This window comes from Lytechinus pictus, chromosome 14 (assembly GCF_037042905.1).
Source record: "Lytechinus pictus isolate F3 Inbred chromosome 14, Lp3.0, whole genome shotgun sequence".
NCBI lineage: Eukaryota > Metazoa > Echinodermata > Echinoidea > Temnopleuroida > Toxopneustidae > Lytechinus > Lytechinus pictus.
In genome coordinates, this window is record NC_087258.1 from 27,650,597 (window position 1) to 27,666,454 (window position 15,858).

At 35.0% G+C, this 15,858-nt stretch overlaps 1 protein-coding gene across 1 annotated transcript; it reads left to right on the top strand.

The window, feature by feature from the left end:
• The first annotated feature begins 1,931 nt into the window (after positions 1-1,931).
• Positions 1,932-8,000, top strand: LOC129255511 (protein fem-1 homolog C-like). Its single transcript, XM_064109457.1, has 2 exons — positions 1,932-2,068; positions 4,628-8,000. Exon 2 carries the CDS (start codon positions 4,669-4,671, stop codon positions 6,592-6,594), a length of 1,926 nt encoding a protein of 641 aa, XP_063965527.1. The 5' UTR covers positions 1,932-2,068; positions 4,628-4,668; the 3' UTR covers positions 6,595-8,000.
• The last annotated feature ends 7,858 nt before the right edge of the window (positions 8,001-15,858 follow it).

Consider the following 15,858-nt stretch of genomic DNA (forward strand, 5'->3'; position numbering starts at 1 on the left):
TCCATTGCCTTCATGTAAGTACCCTTTCTCGTATCAGTGCCCCTTTTACCCAAGAAAACGGCCCCTCACGAACGTTTCCTGTGTCCATTTCACATTTGAGAAGGACCCGTTATATGCTTTTGCCTTCTTATATATGTGCCCTTTCTCATATTTAGCCTGAGAAGGACTCATTTTATGTTATAACGAGTGCCCTTTTGAAACAAGAAAACAATATTCTAATTTTTATATGTTACTACTTATGAAGGAAAAAACTTGTAAGGAAAATCATACATGCGTTAGTTTCATGAGTCATGTGAGTGGGATAGATAAGCATTGGCGTACAAATGGGGGGCTTTGGAGGCTCTTGCCCCCTCCCCAAATTTTTCTCGACCAAGTAAAAAAGGGAAAGGTAAGAGAGAAGAGTGAAATATGATATTAGGTTTTTTTTTATATTAGTTGTCAATATCTATCACAAAATTGGATTTTCGTCAGAAAAATGTCAAAATTTTTACTCGCTCGCAAATTCTTATAAATAATTACGTTATACGACATATCTAGCCCGGTCATTTTTTTGGTTCATTAGTCATGTTTTCTTTGTTTTAAGATAGTGCCCTTTTCAAAAGAAAGGTGTCCTATTTTTCCTGTACCCCCCCCCCCACTTTCCATTTCGCTCCGCCGCCCCTGGAGAAAAGAGTAAAAAGAAACTTAATAAAGAAAGGGGAAATAAAAGAAGGGGAGGAAAGTGAGAATAAAGGGAATTGGCAAAAAAAAAAAACTTTTAAGTAACTAAATCAACATAAAAAACACTTCCGCTCACATTAAGAAATCTTATAAGGATTACATATGGCTCTCAAAATATTTTGTTTTCCAAGTCAATATAAATTTAAAAATAACTAGTTATATATTTTAATCCGTGCTTCACACTTTCATTGGTTTGTTTTGTAGTATATACTCCCGTTGATAACTAAAAAAAATAGTGCTTGAAATGTTCCGTTTACATTACAAAATTTAGCTCGCGTTCCGCGCTCGTTTTTTTTCTTCTTTCTTTCCTTTTTTGTGTACGAGCTGGGAAAATACATGAGAACGAAATAAAAAAGAAAACGAAAGAAGATTAGGATCATGGGGAAAAGAAAGGAGGAATGAAACAAAAATTAGGAAGGGAATGAAAGGAGAAAATAGAGAAATAGTTGTCGAGATAAAATATCTTTGGAAACGTTTCTCAAAAGCAGTCTTCATTCGACATAGAGTGACTATTCAGATTATTATTAATATATTTTTTTGTTGGAGTTCAAAAAAAAATCCATGCCTTGGTGCAGCTAGAGGGGAGTACGGCGGTAGAGATCGATCTTGTTTTCTTTTTAATTTTGTTTTGTTTCTTTGTTCGCTTGATTGCTTTCTTACTTGAAGAAAAACCAAACAATTTTTTTCACAGCCCCCCCCCCCCTCCCTACTCTGCATCTTCCCGATAAAACTAAAAGCTTTCGATACTGAAGCCACCAATAAATCGATAGATAGGCCTACTTCCTTTCTTTCCCTTATTCCTTCTTTCTTTTCTTTCTATTTTCCTTTCGTTCCTTCTTTCTTTTCTTTCTATTTTCCTTTCGTTCCTTCTTTCTTTTCTTTCTATTTTTCCCTCGCTCTCTTTCTTTCTTTTTTTTTTCCTTTTTTTTTCTTTCTTTCTTAACTTTCTTTCATCTTTATTAATTTCTTTCTTTCATCTAGCTTTCTTTCTTTCTATATTTTCTTTCTTTCAAGCTATACCTTTAGTTTATTTTTCGTTCAAATTAGTGTTGGGTTAATTTTTCACGAATCTTTCCCACCCGAAATTACTGGTAATTATCCGGGCTGGCAGATTTTAGGAAAGTGTTTTCGTCATTGAACGGTGTCTGCGCGCGCAGTCGGAGCCAACATCTCTGCAATCCGCCAACTTCGGATTTAACACCACGTGCGTCATTTTTGGTTGGAGAAGATCACAATACAGTCAGTAGGTCCATAATATGATGAAGTTTTCCTCTTGAGTCATCGTGATCGTGTTGCCCATCACCGTGTCCATCCTACGAACAATTGCCCGCTCTTTCATCTTTGCCTGGTAAGATATATTCTCTTTCTTCTCGATTGTCAAATTTCTTGGAAAGGGGTCAAAATTAAGTGTTTTTAGTTTGTACAATTTTAAGACCGAAACATATACAATGAGATAACTTTTCAAAACATTGAAGGTTTATACTTTTTCAAGTATTATATGTTTTATATGATTATGTGCGGTGCCCATTGAAAAGGATAGCCAACAGCTAGTAGGGAAATTTATAGTCAAGAGTGAGGATGATATAACAACAACTTCAAGAGTTATATATTATGATTGTCTGATTGGATGTAAATTTTGCTCGGGCTGATTGATGAAGTAAACAGTCGGGTACCATGGTACTAATAAATAGGGAATTGTTACCTGATGGTAACACCATGTGCATGTAACACAAAGCAGTGTCGGAGCATGAAGCTATTGCTATAGCTCCATGGTCGGAGCAGTGTATTAATTTGGCCTGTATACCTGCACAGAACTTCCTTCGTGAGCTATACTGAACTCCGTGGTTTAAGATAATGAGATATTGCGTAACACCATGCAGGGATCAGCTCGCTGGAAAGAGAGAGAGAGATGGAGGAAGGGAGAGAGAGGGAGAGATCAGATAGAGGCGGCACCAAGGGAGGGGTGGTATGTGAGGCATTTGCCCCCGACCGGCCCAGCGGTTTATTACCAATTCGTCTAATACAAATTTGTCCAATTGCCAACTCGTCTACTATCATATTGGTCTACCATCAGTTCGTCCACTCGCCACATGGTCTACTTTCATTTAGTCTAATGCGATTCCGTCTAATAATCAGTTGGTCCAATAGCCATTTAGTCCATATAGCATTTGGTCTAATAAAGTGCTAACTGTGCGAAATGAAGGGAAACAAAATGGGTATTAGACCAACTGGTTATTAGACGAAATGGAAATAGACGAACTGGTGATTAGACGAAGTGATGATTTGACTTAATTGTTATTGGACCAAATGGTTGTTAGACGAAATGTTGATGGACTTGATGGCATTAGACTTAATGAAAGTAGAGCATGTGGTGAGTGGTCAGTAGACGAATTGCCAACTTACCGGCCCAGCTGCCCCCAGAAATTGTGAAACTGAAAAAAATGTGTAGTAAATGCTGCCCCAAAAGCTCCCCCCCCCCCCATATTTAAAAAACTCTAGTGCTGCCTCTGATGGGAGATAGGGGATGCCTAAAGCTTTAGTTCGGTCTCTATCAGTTGCTGGTGTTTGAGTCTGTATAGTATAGCGGTTGGAATTTTAATTCATTTACTTGGATTTCTATCCCGTACTATCATGCCTTGGAATTATAGTCTTAATCTTATATATACAAAACTTATTTGCCCCTCTGCAACCATGAAGTGACGTGGTTCTATCTTATTTAAAGGGGAACTTCACCCTATTTATTGTAGAAATAACAGGAAAAAGGACAATAAACGTTGGTGAAGGTTGGATGTAAATTCATAAAATATTAAAAAATTATTACAATTTTTTAAAAGTCGTATGCGAGCGCATTCCCCATATCGTGGATTGAAAATCAGTGAAAAGTCCATTTCTTAAAATTTAAAGAAAATGCTCTTTATTGTATCTTCTATATATCAACAGACAAATCATTTCACACCAACTCCTGAAAGAAAATTAAATTTCAGTCATCTTGAACCATCATAACATTTATATGCATTTCATATTATATGATAAGATTTATGAGGCAGCAGCTCAAATATGACGTTACAAACCAAAAACTTAAAATTCTAATAATTTTCTCAATCTTTGATGGATTTTCCTAAAACATAATAATGCTCCTGGGACCCGTTTCATTTAACTGTTCGTAAGTTAAGAGCGATTTAAAAAAACGACTGGTGATCCTTTCTTGTGGTACATGATATTCACCATTAATGTTCATTGGTGATTATTTAGCGCGTAAGAAATGATCACCAGTCGATCTTAAAAGTCGCTGTAATAGCTTTATGAAACATTCACCTGGTATTTTTACAAAACAAACTTTTCGTCAGGGTGAACTTTCCATCTTATATAGGGGTACTCAAGGATAAAATAATTTCTAAATAAATATAGTAAAATCAAACAAGAACGCATGCTTGAAGTTATATCAAAATCTGATAACTGAAGTTATTGAATTCCTAATTTTAGCAATATTTTGTGAAAAAATACACGCGGTCATGAATATTCAGCTGTATGAGCTGATGGTGATAACTTTATGTCCAATCTATCCCTTTTCTTATTCTTTTACATGGTAATTTGAATTGTTGTATGTTTTCATACATGAATCTTGTGTTTAATGTGTGTCTACTTTCTAGAAAACAAAATTTTCAGAAAAGATAATCTTACACAGTAAATTAGTAGTTCTGTTTTTTTCGAGCTAAATTGATGCACTTAACGGATGATTGATTTAGAGTAACTATAGTGCTCAGCAATGATCATTAATAACTACAATTGCTTTGGCGGTATTGTTCCCCTTTTGTTGTGTCGTGTCTCCTGTTATCTTCTAGTATTATTGGGCGATTATCAAAATTGTTTTTTTTCTGTTTTGTTTTGTTTTATTTTCCATGAATAGACCTAAAGAAGAACGTGTTTGATTCCTGGAACTAAGTGAAAATGGCGTCTTCCAAGAAGTCTCGAAACTCCCGTGCCATTAACTTGGTATCAAGAATGGAAAAGACCCCGACGATGAGCTTGAAAGATATCAAAAAATTCGCTGCTTCCCACCCCAAAGACTTCGATGTGAATGGTCGAAACAAGCACGGAAAGACTGCCTTGATGTTTGCTTGTGGAAGTCGTAACACCGAACTGGTTGCGTTCTTACTTGATCAGGGTGCCGATCCGAATTCTCAATGTGAATGTGGTAATTCACCAATTTATTTTGCCGTCTTTGATACCTGCTGCTATAGTATCTATGAGTTTAAACATGCTTATTCTCTAGTTCCTGGTACAATAGAAAGGAAGGTAGACATTCTCAGACTACTTATCGACCATGGAGCAACTCCAATGTGTAACTCCAAAGGTTTGGACCCGTGTTGTCTGGCAGCAATGTGCAAGCAGTCAGACTTGGTGAACTTTTTCCTCCAGAGGAATACAAGGTATATGCAGCTGTCAGATGAAGAACAGATACGAGCTCTAGAAATACTCGGGGTGACCGTTATTTTAGCTGAAGATTATTCCCTTGATGGAGACGTTGAAAGTGCGTACACGTATTTATCTAGAGCTAAATCTATTCGCAAGAAAATATCCAGTGCTTCTTCTGAGGAAAGAAGAAAATACACCTTCTCAAACGGCTTTTCCATTTTTTCAGGAATGGAAGTTGATTTTGAAGAATGGAGGAGTAGTCAGTTTGACAAGTGGAATATAATTACCCAAGCATTCTTGATAGCAGAAAGGACTCTACCAGAGAACATTGTAATGGACTACTTCGTGCCGAAACTTCTTTTGCACGCCCGAAGTGGTGTATTTCATTATCGCAGGGACATCGAGATGAAAGCACTTCAGATCTTCAAGGATGCAGTTCAGTTGGAACAACAATCGAAGCTCAAGATTGGTTCAGTGATAGGGTGTATCCTTGAAGGCTTGCGAGGAGTAGATGTGAAATTTTGGAAAAATTATGACGTGAAGGAGTGTATTTCAATCATGAACTCTTGCTTGCCAATATTTGAAAGCGCTCCAAGACGTATTGTTAGAAAGGCACAGGAAGAAATGCTGAAGTGTCTTGGTTCGGACTTGATAGCGATTGCAATGTCCAGCTGCCCCGAATCAACAGAGACATTTGAATCGTTACTGACGTTTGCAGAACAATTTGTGAAAACCATCAGAAAGAAATGTAAAGGATGTAATGTCACATCTGTCAGCCATGATATCATCGTACGATGTCGGAATTACTTACTAGATAGAAGAGTACGTGTCAATGACACAAAGTTAAAGCGTTTGAAACGATTGATTTCAAGGTTAGTACAGTGTGAAGATGCTACCCATCGGAATATTGACAGGAATACAATGCTTCATTCCTTGATGAAAATGCACCTGAGTATATATCCGCAGTTTCTGAAGGATGTGGCATTGGTTCTCATTCGGAATGGATGCGATCCAAAGAAGAGAAACAATCGCCATGAAACATGGGAAGAGGTGATTGATTATTTGCCGTACACATTGACTCCAGAGTTCAAAGATCTCAAGGAGATAATTACGTCTCAAAGTCATTCGGTCTTACCTCTCGAGGAAATCGCCTCAAGGACCATTCTCCGTCATCACATCACCCATGAGGGCGTCCTACCTAAGAATCTTTCTCGCATCGTAACTGGAGATCTTTGGCCACCAGACAGCTCTAAGTCGGACTTGGAAGGCGGCAGAGAGAGAAATGAAGATCGTGATCTGGACTCGGATTATGATATTGATCTGGAATGCGAACCGGAAAGCGATTCAGAGTATGATTCACACATGTATTTTGATTCAGACTCTGATTCAGACTTCTTTTTTCATTCTATGAGCCGATATGGTTATTATGAGGGAAGTTCTTCTGAATTTTATGATTGAGACTCATGTTCATCTGATGCTTCTTCTCCATTTATATTTCTAGAGGCGAATAATGATAACAAAACGAAGAGAGCGGGAATTTGGAGACATCATAACACCAGAGCAGAACTAGACGAATGTGACGCTTGTAAGGGCCTATATACGAATTCCCGAATGCTAATCACTTGGTCACTCTTTATGGTCAAGGATTGTTTGGATTCTTGTGTTTATTCTACGCCCATAGCTTTAATAATTGGCGTCGGGTTGTTGTTGTTTCGACCGGGTCTAATAATTCCCAGACCCTACCGTGATATATTCGTTAATTGTTATATTTTTGTATTTTGTCTGTTATTGCAGTTTTAAAAATTCATTTCATACTTCATAATGTTTTTCATTCTAAATTTTATTTCATCTTTTTTTTGGGGGGGGAGCAATGAGTTTAATTGGTAGCACAGTCCGTCATAGAGTAGTCGAAATTAGTATAAAAAACAACATTTTAAGGGGTTCTGGTCCAGGAATTCAGTGTCCTGTTTATGTACCCTGTAGTGATTGAGAGACATCTTTTTTAACAAGTACATTTTATGGAAATTACATAGAAAAAGTTACTATCAAATGCAACTGTCATCAAATTGAAATACGTCCGTTTTGATTTTTAACAAAATCTTAAGTGTGCATTCAGGAATTGTCCTTCATTTTTTGTTACTTGCCTTTTATGTTAAATCTCTGTCATGATACAAAGTGAAAACAAATTGCATACAAATCGTCAACCCTGTTTATTTTATATAAAGCAAAAACAAAACAAAAAAAGATTACATACAAACAAGAGAACCTATGAATGAAGGTATTACCTTAGATTAAAAAAAAAAATATTGTGGCTTTTCGAAGCTGCCCCAAATTATGTCATGTTATCAAAAATTCCGTAAATTCCCATTTTTTCCATACTTCATTATAACTGAAAAGAAAATTCTGATACAATTGTCGATGTAATCGTACGTTTGATTGAATTGAAAATGATGAATGTACTGTTTTTCAGTTATCTGGAAATAACATTTTATGAATTTTAGAACAAATAATTATGACAGAGCTATTCGTATTTGACGTCACAAAATTAAAACATATCAATTTATTTATTTATTTATTTATTTTGTTTTATTTACCCAGGGTAGTCTCTTCAGTATACAACTGCTTTACAAGAGAGCCCTGTTCAAATGTTAACAATAAAATATTACAATATCATACAATGTAAAAAGAGTAAAACATTACATACAACATACAGAGAAAACAACTATAAAAACCAGAGAACAACAAATAATACCAGCATGATAAAAATAGAAATACTAAAAATAGAGTAATACAATAAAATCAATTAACGCCAGTTATGTCATAATGGCGGTCTTATCCTCGATTTTTTTTTATTAACATCAAGTAAAAAGAAGAAAAAATGCTAAACAGGTATACATATATAAAAATATAGATTACAATAATATATTTAAAGAAAGAAAACAACAACAACAATCCCTCCCCATCCCCGACCCCACTATAAAGCCCACTATGACTATCACATATGATTATATCGGAATTCAGTTAAAATGTATTCAGTTTACTTTAAAAATGAACTAAAATTCTAAACTTAGTTGTTTACAATGCTTCTTAAAAATAATAAATGATCCACAAGTTTGTATGTTTAAAGGAAGAGTATTGAAAATGACGATTGCTTGATAAGAAAAAGTTGATTTCATATATTCTGTTCTAGGTGTTGGGACATGTAAAGGATTGGTTGCAGCATATCTTGTAGAGTAGTAAATTGGTCTATAGGAAACGAGTCTTGTTAGATACATTGGTACAAGGTTATTAATTATTTTATACATCATTATACAGTAATTGAATTTTATACGTTGTTGGACGGATTGCCAATTTAGGGTATGTAACAGAACCTTAGTTGGTGTATATCTATCGACATTCAAAATCAAAGTAATGCGGGTTGGCTTTGTGATCACTTGTCTAAACTGAAGGGAATCACACAAGTCTGTGATTTTCCGAGACAAAAGGTTGTTTGTTAACATATTACAATTCATGTCTCCTGTGATTAGTATTTTATTACTTATATTACAAACGTTTTCAATGTTATATTCTAATTCTTCAAACACATCTATTGTTGCCTTGGGAGGGCGATACACAATACCTAGTAGGTATGATTTCTGGTTGGTTATTTGGATTTCTATCCACATTAATTCCAAAGAAATATTTTCAAGGTCATTTCTCCTTTTATAGGTAATATTTGATTTAATATAGCAACCAACACCACCACCAGCTCCACAAATTCTATCTTTTCTCTCTAAGTTATATCCATTTATATGTAAACTTCCAGAGGGAAAATCATTGTCCAACCAGGTTTCAGACATTGAAAAAATATCATATGGATTAGAATCTAAAAACAACTCTATTTCATCCTTTTTATTCCTTAAACTGTGAACATTAAGGTGTGATACTTTAATTCCCCTCTCTGTTGGGAATTTATATTTTTGCAATTTAGAGTTCTCGTTAAAATTATCTTGAGATTCTCTTGTTAGAGGTACATTTATATCTTTTTGAGGTGAATTTTCAACGTAAAAAGGAAGTTCATTCATTAAACACTTATTACAAATCCAGTCAATCGTCGACATAAAAATATTATCTGAAACATTTCCACATTTCAAATGAGACCATTTTGAACATTTAACACAAAGGATAGCTTTCTGATTGTTTCTAACGGACTTATTACAAAAAATGCATGGGAAAGCTAGGTTCATATAATCTGAGCATTACGTTCATATTTGAACTAGTGTAGATTTCATGAGTCTATAGTTTTTCTATTTGGTTTTCAGAAGTGATAGTTACCCATCTTTGTGTTGCCTTCACAAGGGCTTTGACTCTACCATCAGTTGTGTATACCTTCGATATCAGATCAGATTTGTTAGCAGCGTTGACGAGGGACTGACGATGTCTTGTAAGGTCTTCATGGATGAAGATCTTAGTTCCTTTCAACTTTGCTCTGTTACTGTAGATCATTTTCCTGATGTTATAACGAGCGAACTTCATGATGATGACACGAGGCTTGGCACCTTCTGACATTCCTGATCGCGACGTGAGACGATGACTCCGATCAATATCGGTTGATGTTAGATTGATGTCCAGCTTCTCATTGACCACTTGTCGTATGACTTCGTCCGTGTTTTCGTCTTCCTTCTCTGGAATGCCGTGGAACCGTAGACAGCTTCGACGACTATATTATTCAACGGATTTTCACCAAATTAAGCTTTTATTACCCCAGTATACCCCAGAACAATGTTGATTTGAATAAATAGAGAAGAGAAACATCAACAAGCACAATGCTGAAAATGTTATCAAAATCGGATGTATAATAAGAAAGTTATGACATTTTATAATTATGTTTTTTTCACAGAACAGTTAAATGCACGACTCAGTGACACGCAAATGAGAGAGTCTATGATGTCACCCATGCACTCACTATTTCTTTCGTTTTTCTTCATGGTTTGAATTATACAATATTTCAATATTAACAGATTTTACATTAAAGGACAAGTCCACCCCAACAAAAAGTTGATTTGAATAAAAAGAGAAAAATCCAACAAACATAACACTGAAAATTTCATCAAAATCGGATGTGAAATAAGAAAGTTATGACATTTTGAAATTTCGCTTAATTTCACACAACAGCTATATTCACATCCTGGTCGGTATGCAAATGAGGGAACTGATGACGTCACCCACTCACTATTTATTTTGTATTCTATTATATGAAATATGAAATATTCTTATTTTCTCCCCCTTGTCATGTGAAATCAAGTTTTATTCCTCCCTGAATATGTGGAATTCACATTTGTTTAACATTATGTGGTTCTGTCAAGTTATACCTTATTGTCAATTCTGTAAAAATTGAAATATTGTATAATTCAAACAATAAAAAACAAAAGAAATAGTGAGTGATTGACATCGTCAACTGGTATCACTGAGTTGTGCATATTACTGTTTTGAGAAAAATAAGCGAAACTTTAAAATGTCATAACTTTCTTATTTTACATCCAATTTTGATGAAATTTTCAGCGTTATGCTAGTTTGATTTTTCTCTATTTATTCAAATCAACATTTTCCTGGGCGGGGTGGACTTGACCTTTAAGGACCTACTTGACTGAAACATAAATCAATGGTAATACCATATGTTCAGCTAGGAATATAAAACTCTCGTTTCATATAGGACAATGAGGAGACAATAATAATATTTTCTATTTCATAGAATAAAATACAAGATAAAGTAGTGAGTGGGTGACGTCAACAGTCCCCTCATTACCGACCAGGATGTGAATATAACTGTTTTGCGAAATCAAGCGAAACTTAAAAATGTCAGAGCGCTCTTTCTTATTTTACATCCGATCTCGATGAAATTTTCACTGTTATGTTTGTTGGGATTTTCTCTTTTTATTAAAATCAACTTTTTGATGGGATGGACTTGTCCTTTCTTTTTTGAAGTATCTTTTATTTCACTTTTTAATCCCTTTCTCGCATAATATCGTAAAATTTAGATCCTGTGTTTTATATTGAAGGTGAAGAGATGAAATTTATCCAGTGTGTGAGTATAGAATATCACAAAAGGGTTTTATTTTATCTTGTTTTTTTTATGTGTTGTGTTTCACGGCACCCATTGCTTGTTACTTTTCTGTATTTCTCGGTTTTTGTTTCTTCCTATATATCTCTGTATATGAATTGTTATTAGTTTATAATCTGCAAGTCCGTAGCCGGGGGGGGGGGGATGTTCAGGGTGTTCGATCGAACCCCCTATATTTTCAAGAGCAAGAAAAATAGGGGAGGAAAACAATTTTTACTGGGCAAAATGGCCAACAATTTTGACACTTTTTTTTGCTTGACAATTTTTAAACGCAAGGTCGCACCCCGAACCCCCTAAATGAAGTTCTTGGCTACGGGGCTGACCTGTATGATAACCATTTAACCACGTATTTGTATCACTTCATGTTAGATAGTTCGTTCGTAACTTTATTAACCTTTGTCTAATTGTCGTATCCAGTATAATTATCAAGATAAGAGGAGAGGGCGTATTAAATGAAACCCGCTTTTGTATAGAAAGGAAGACATGGCCATTATTTTGCGGGTTATTTTAACTAATTCCTTATATTGAAGCAGATGATTCAAGACTATTACCCGACAATTCGGATGTAACAAAGGCCATTGACAGTTTATAATTTATGTCGCCATATGTTTTTTTAAATTTGATTTATTTAACCTTTGACAGTTGCACTTTCGGGGTGGCATCCCCTAGTTTCCCCCCACATTGCCCCCCCCCAGAAATTAAAAAAAACAAAACAAAAAGTATGGGGTAATTCGCCCTAGACCCCAGTGGCGTAGTAAACCGAGAGAATTTTGAGGAGGGGGGGGGGGGCATGACGTAAAGGGCAAGATTTCTAAAAAGATGCGAGCAACATGTTGACTTTGTTGATAAAAAACTTATTTCATTAATGATAGATTTTGACATGATTATACAAAGAAAATGGGACAATATTTCATCCCTTTTATATTCCTTTATTTTCTTTTTCCTTGGTTGTGATTATTTTTCGGGGGGTTCATAGCCCCAAGCCCTCACCATATATATCCCAGTGCTTGCCCAACCATTTTCTTTGCCCTGCACTTGCCCCCCCCCCCTCTTAAAAAATATTGGTGCCGCCACTGACCATTGAAACTCTCAAAACTTGTGGATATTTATTGCTGTTATCTACACATTTCTTTGATGGCCGTCCCAGAAATATTCAAAGGGATCGAAAATCCGTAAAATACAAAAAAAGAATTACGAGCAAGCAAGACAAAGCCATTGAGCTTATTGTGAAGCCACCTTCTTTTTTCTTCTGATCATGAGCACCCTCTCCTTAGTAAGATTGGCCATTGTTTCTATGATATTAAAAAAAATACCTTTTAAACCTATTAATTCAAGCATGAAAAATGTTCTCCTTAAGGCCTTCGTACTCGAGACATTTTATTTGTGTCATATTATGTCACTCTACGATTGATTTTATTAAATACCATGTATTTACATTATTCAATGTTACCACCCCGAGTCTCTTGTTTTATTTGATAGTTCCTTCAACTATTTTCCATACGATTAGCAAAAGAGCTTAAGTAAAAATATTAAAGTCTTTGCATGTAGTGTAATGCAGCGTATGTATTACTTTCAAATCCTTAATGATTTTTCATGAAATTAACTTTCGGGGGGGGGGGGATATTCATCCCTACTCTCTCCTCCCCGCCCCCCCCCCCCATCCTTACCCAACCTGGACCATGGTTTCAAGTTTCAAAATTTATTGATCAAATTCCACACATATTGTATCATTCTCAATTTTACAAACAAACACTTGTATGGACAATTTCAGTGAAACACAAAGTTACAAATCAAATATATAAATAAATATAAATACGAAATACAGAGAGAGTGATATATAGATAGAAATCTAGTGGGCCCCTTACATATTTGACTATGTATTGTTTGATTTTGTTGTGCTTTGTGAACGGAAAATGAATAAATCTAAATCTAAATCTAAATCTATAATAGTTTAGAAACATCAAAAATACTTAAGTCACATGGTTGAGATTATTTGTTCGTATTTACGATCATAGCGACTGAGCGAGAAAAATTATCAAATGTTGAGAGTGAATATTATTAAAAATAACACTACGTCTTACTGCATATCTGGAGGCAAAGCAGGAACAGTTTTGGAAGTGTATGGGGTATACTGACCATGCAAAAAACAATCACTTTCGGATGGTGATTTTTAAAGGTTTTTACACAGTTTGGAGGAAAAAAATGGGGGCTGAAACTACCCCAGCCATCGATCCTGAGGGATGGGGGGGGGGGGGGGTAGGGACGATCGCCCTCATTTTTGTTTTAAAGTATTCTTTTATCGCTTCTTCCATATACTGACTTCATATAAATTTCATAACGTCATAAATGATACATCAAGATACCAGTAAAATAACTAATTCATAAACATAATTGATCCATTCATTTTTCAATTTTACTGAAAAAAAGTTAAGCAATATGATACAGAAAATATTTGGGAAAAGAATAACAAACAAACCCGCACATCGCATACACAAAAAATCGGATAGCAAATAGCGAAGTTATTGAATAGCAATATTTTGTGAAACGGTTACATAATTATTATGCACGTTGTCATGAATATTCATTAGATGGGCTGATGATGTCACATCCCCGCTTTCCTTGTTTTTTTTGTTATTCCATGAAATCATATCACTCAAACATATATATATATATATATATATATATATAAATGTTTGAGTGATATATGTCTCCTTCATAATGAAATAAGTTTCAGCAATGAGTGTCTATTGCATTATCAATTTCAATTTTTTTTTAGTTCTTGGAGGAATAAAAGTGAATTAACATAATTTCATGTAATTAAAAAAAAAAAAAAAAACAAGTGGGGGATGTGACGTCATCAGTTTGTTCATTGAATATTCATGAAGACATGCATAGAACTGTTTCACCGAAATAATGCAAAATGTTTAAATGTAAATATAACTTTGTTATTCCTTGTCCGATTTTGGTCAAATTTGCCTTGTTTTGTTTGTCTGATCTTTCTTTATCTGTTCAATTCATATTATTTTCAGTCTGGAGTACCCCTTTAAATTTTTATTAAAATTAAACAACATAACACTTTTTTGGCACTCTTCACGTGCAAAATGCTCGATTTTTTTTGTCCGAGAATTTTACTCTATGTAATTAGATATCAATATTTTCAGCCCGGAGTACCCTTTTAATATTTAAGTAACTTTAGCCTCGGTCAGGGAGAATAGGCGCGACCGAAGCCATTTTCTCAAGGAAGAACACATATTCCAAATAATGACAAAAATTCAGAGCGCGTTTGACAAAAATAAACAAATTTAGAATTGAAACCCCCATTTTACGGCAGTAATATTATTGGGTGAAGTAGGGAGTTCAATCAAAAAAAGTTTCAATGCAGTCTACGCTATTGCAGCTAGGGATAATTGACTTGATATACTTGCAGAAAACATTGATGAATTCTGCATTAAATATTATTTTATGAGGGAGCGTGTAGCGACCGAGCGACAAAATGTTCGAATTTGAATACCGGTGGAGTATATAAAAGCTTTAATTTTAGAGTACTTGACGACATAAATGGAATACTGCCCTGTTCAATAATTACATACGCATATATATAGGGCCTACGTTATCTTTTTATCTACCCCCCCCCCCCTTGTGGTCGATTTTTTTTTTTTGGAGGGGGGGTTGAGCCCGAAAGCCCCCCCCCCGACCGGCCTGATCAGAGGTTCAATACCCGGTCACGTCTGTCGGATGGTGATGTAAATTATATGATACTAGTATATATCTGATTAAGGACGTTCCACAGTTAAAGTGAAATCCATGTCATTTTCACCAAACTTTGCACATAGATACTTTAGAACCTCAATATTCGAAATATGCAAAAATTAACATAGGTCCATGTGCTTGATTTTTTGCTATAGAACTTCAAAGTTCACCCAAATTGAATTTCTTAAGAATTGCGCATTCAAAAGAATTTGGCATTTTTAGACCGCCCAAGATTACTTCAATGAGTTTAAACCTGTATTACTCAGTCAAAATACATGAAAAAGTCATCAAATTTCGCAAGAGAGTTGATAATCGTATTGTTAGAATGGAGAATATATTTATAGTGCTATTTGTTTGCAATTTTAAGTTTAACAGCACTGTCAGTTCTTAAAAATGGCGTAAAAGAAAACAAAATCCCAATCTAAAAAATGTGAAAAATCAGTAACAAACTACAAAAGTACAATAAATGCTGCACTTTATTCAAAATCCATGTCATTTTCACCAAAATTTGTAGAGTTGTAGAGGAAGGTATACCTAAGAGGAACAAACATTAAAAAATAGGGGTTCATGCGCTTGTTTTTAAACTATCAGTATTTTTATTAGAGCAAATGTGCTTTTTAAAACACCAAAAATGAGCCGAATGCTTTGTATCTATGTGAAGAAAAAATCAAAACCACTCTACCATTTATTCAAACTCGGGGTAATATTCGTGATTCTTGGCAGCCCTGCAGAGTAAAGTATTTTGAAATTGTAGAGAATCTTTTTTTTTAATGGTCCATGGAATAATTCCATTTTTTAGCTTCATGAAATAACGCGTCGGATCTGCAGTTAAAGTGCAGAAGATGAGAAAAATCAGCACATACCCGCAGCTA

Bases quoted from the DNA above. Each gene is read 5' to 3' on its own strand.
- LOC129255511 (XM_064109457.1), top strand. From the start codon at position 4,669: ATGGCGTCTTCCAAGAAGTCTCGAAACTCCCGTGCCATTAACTTGGTA.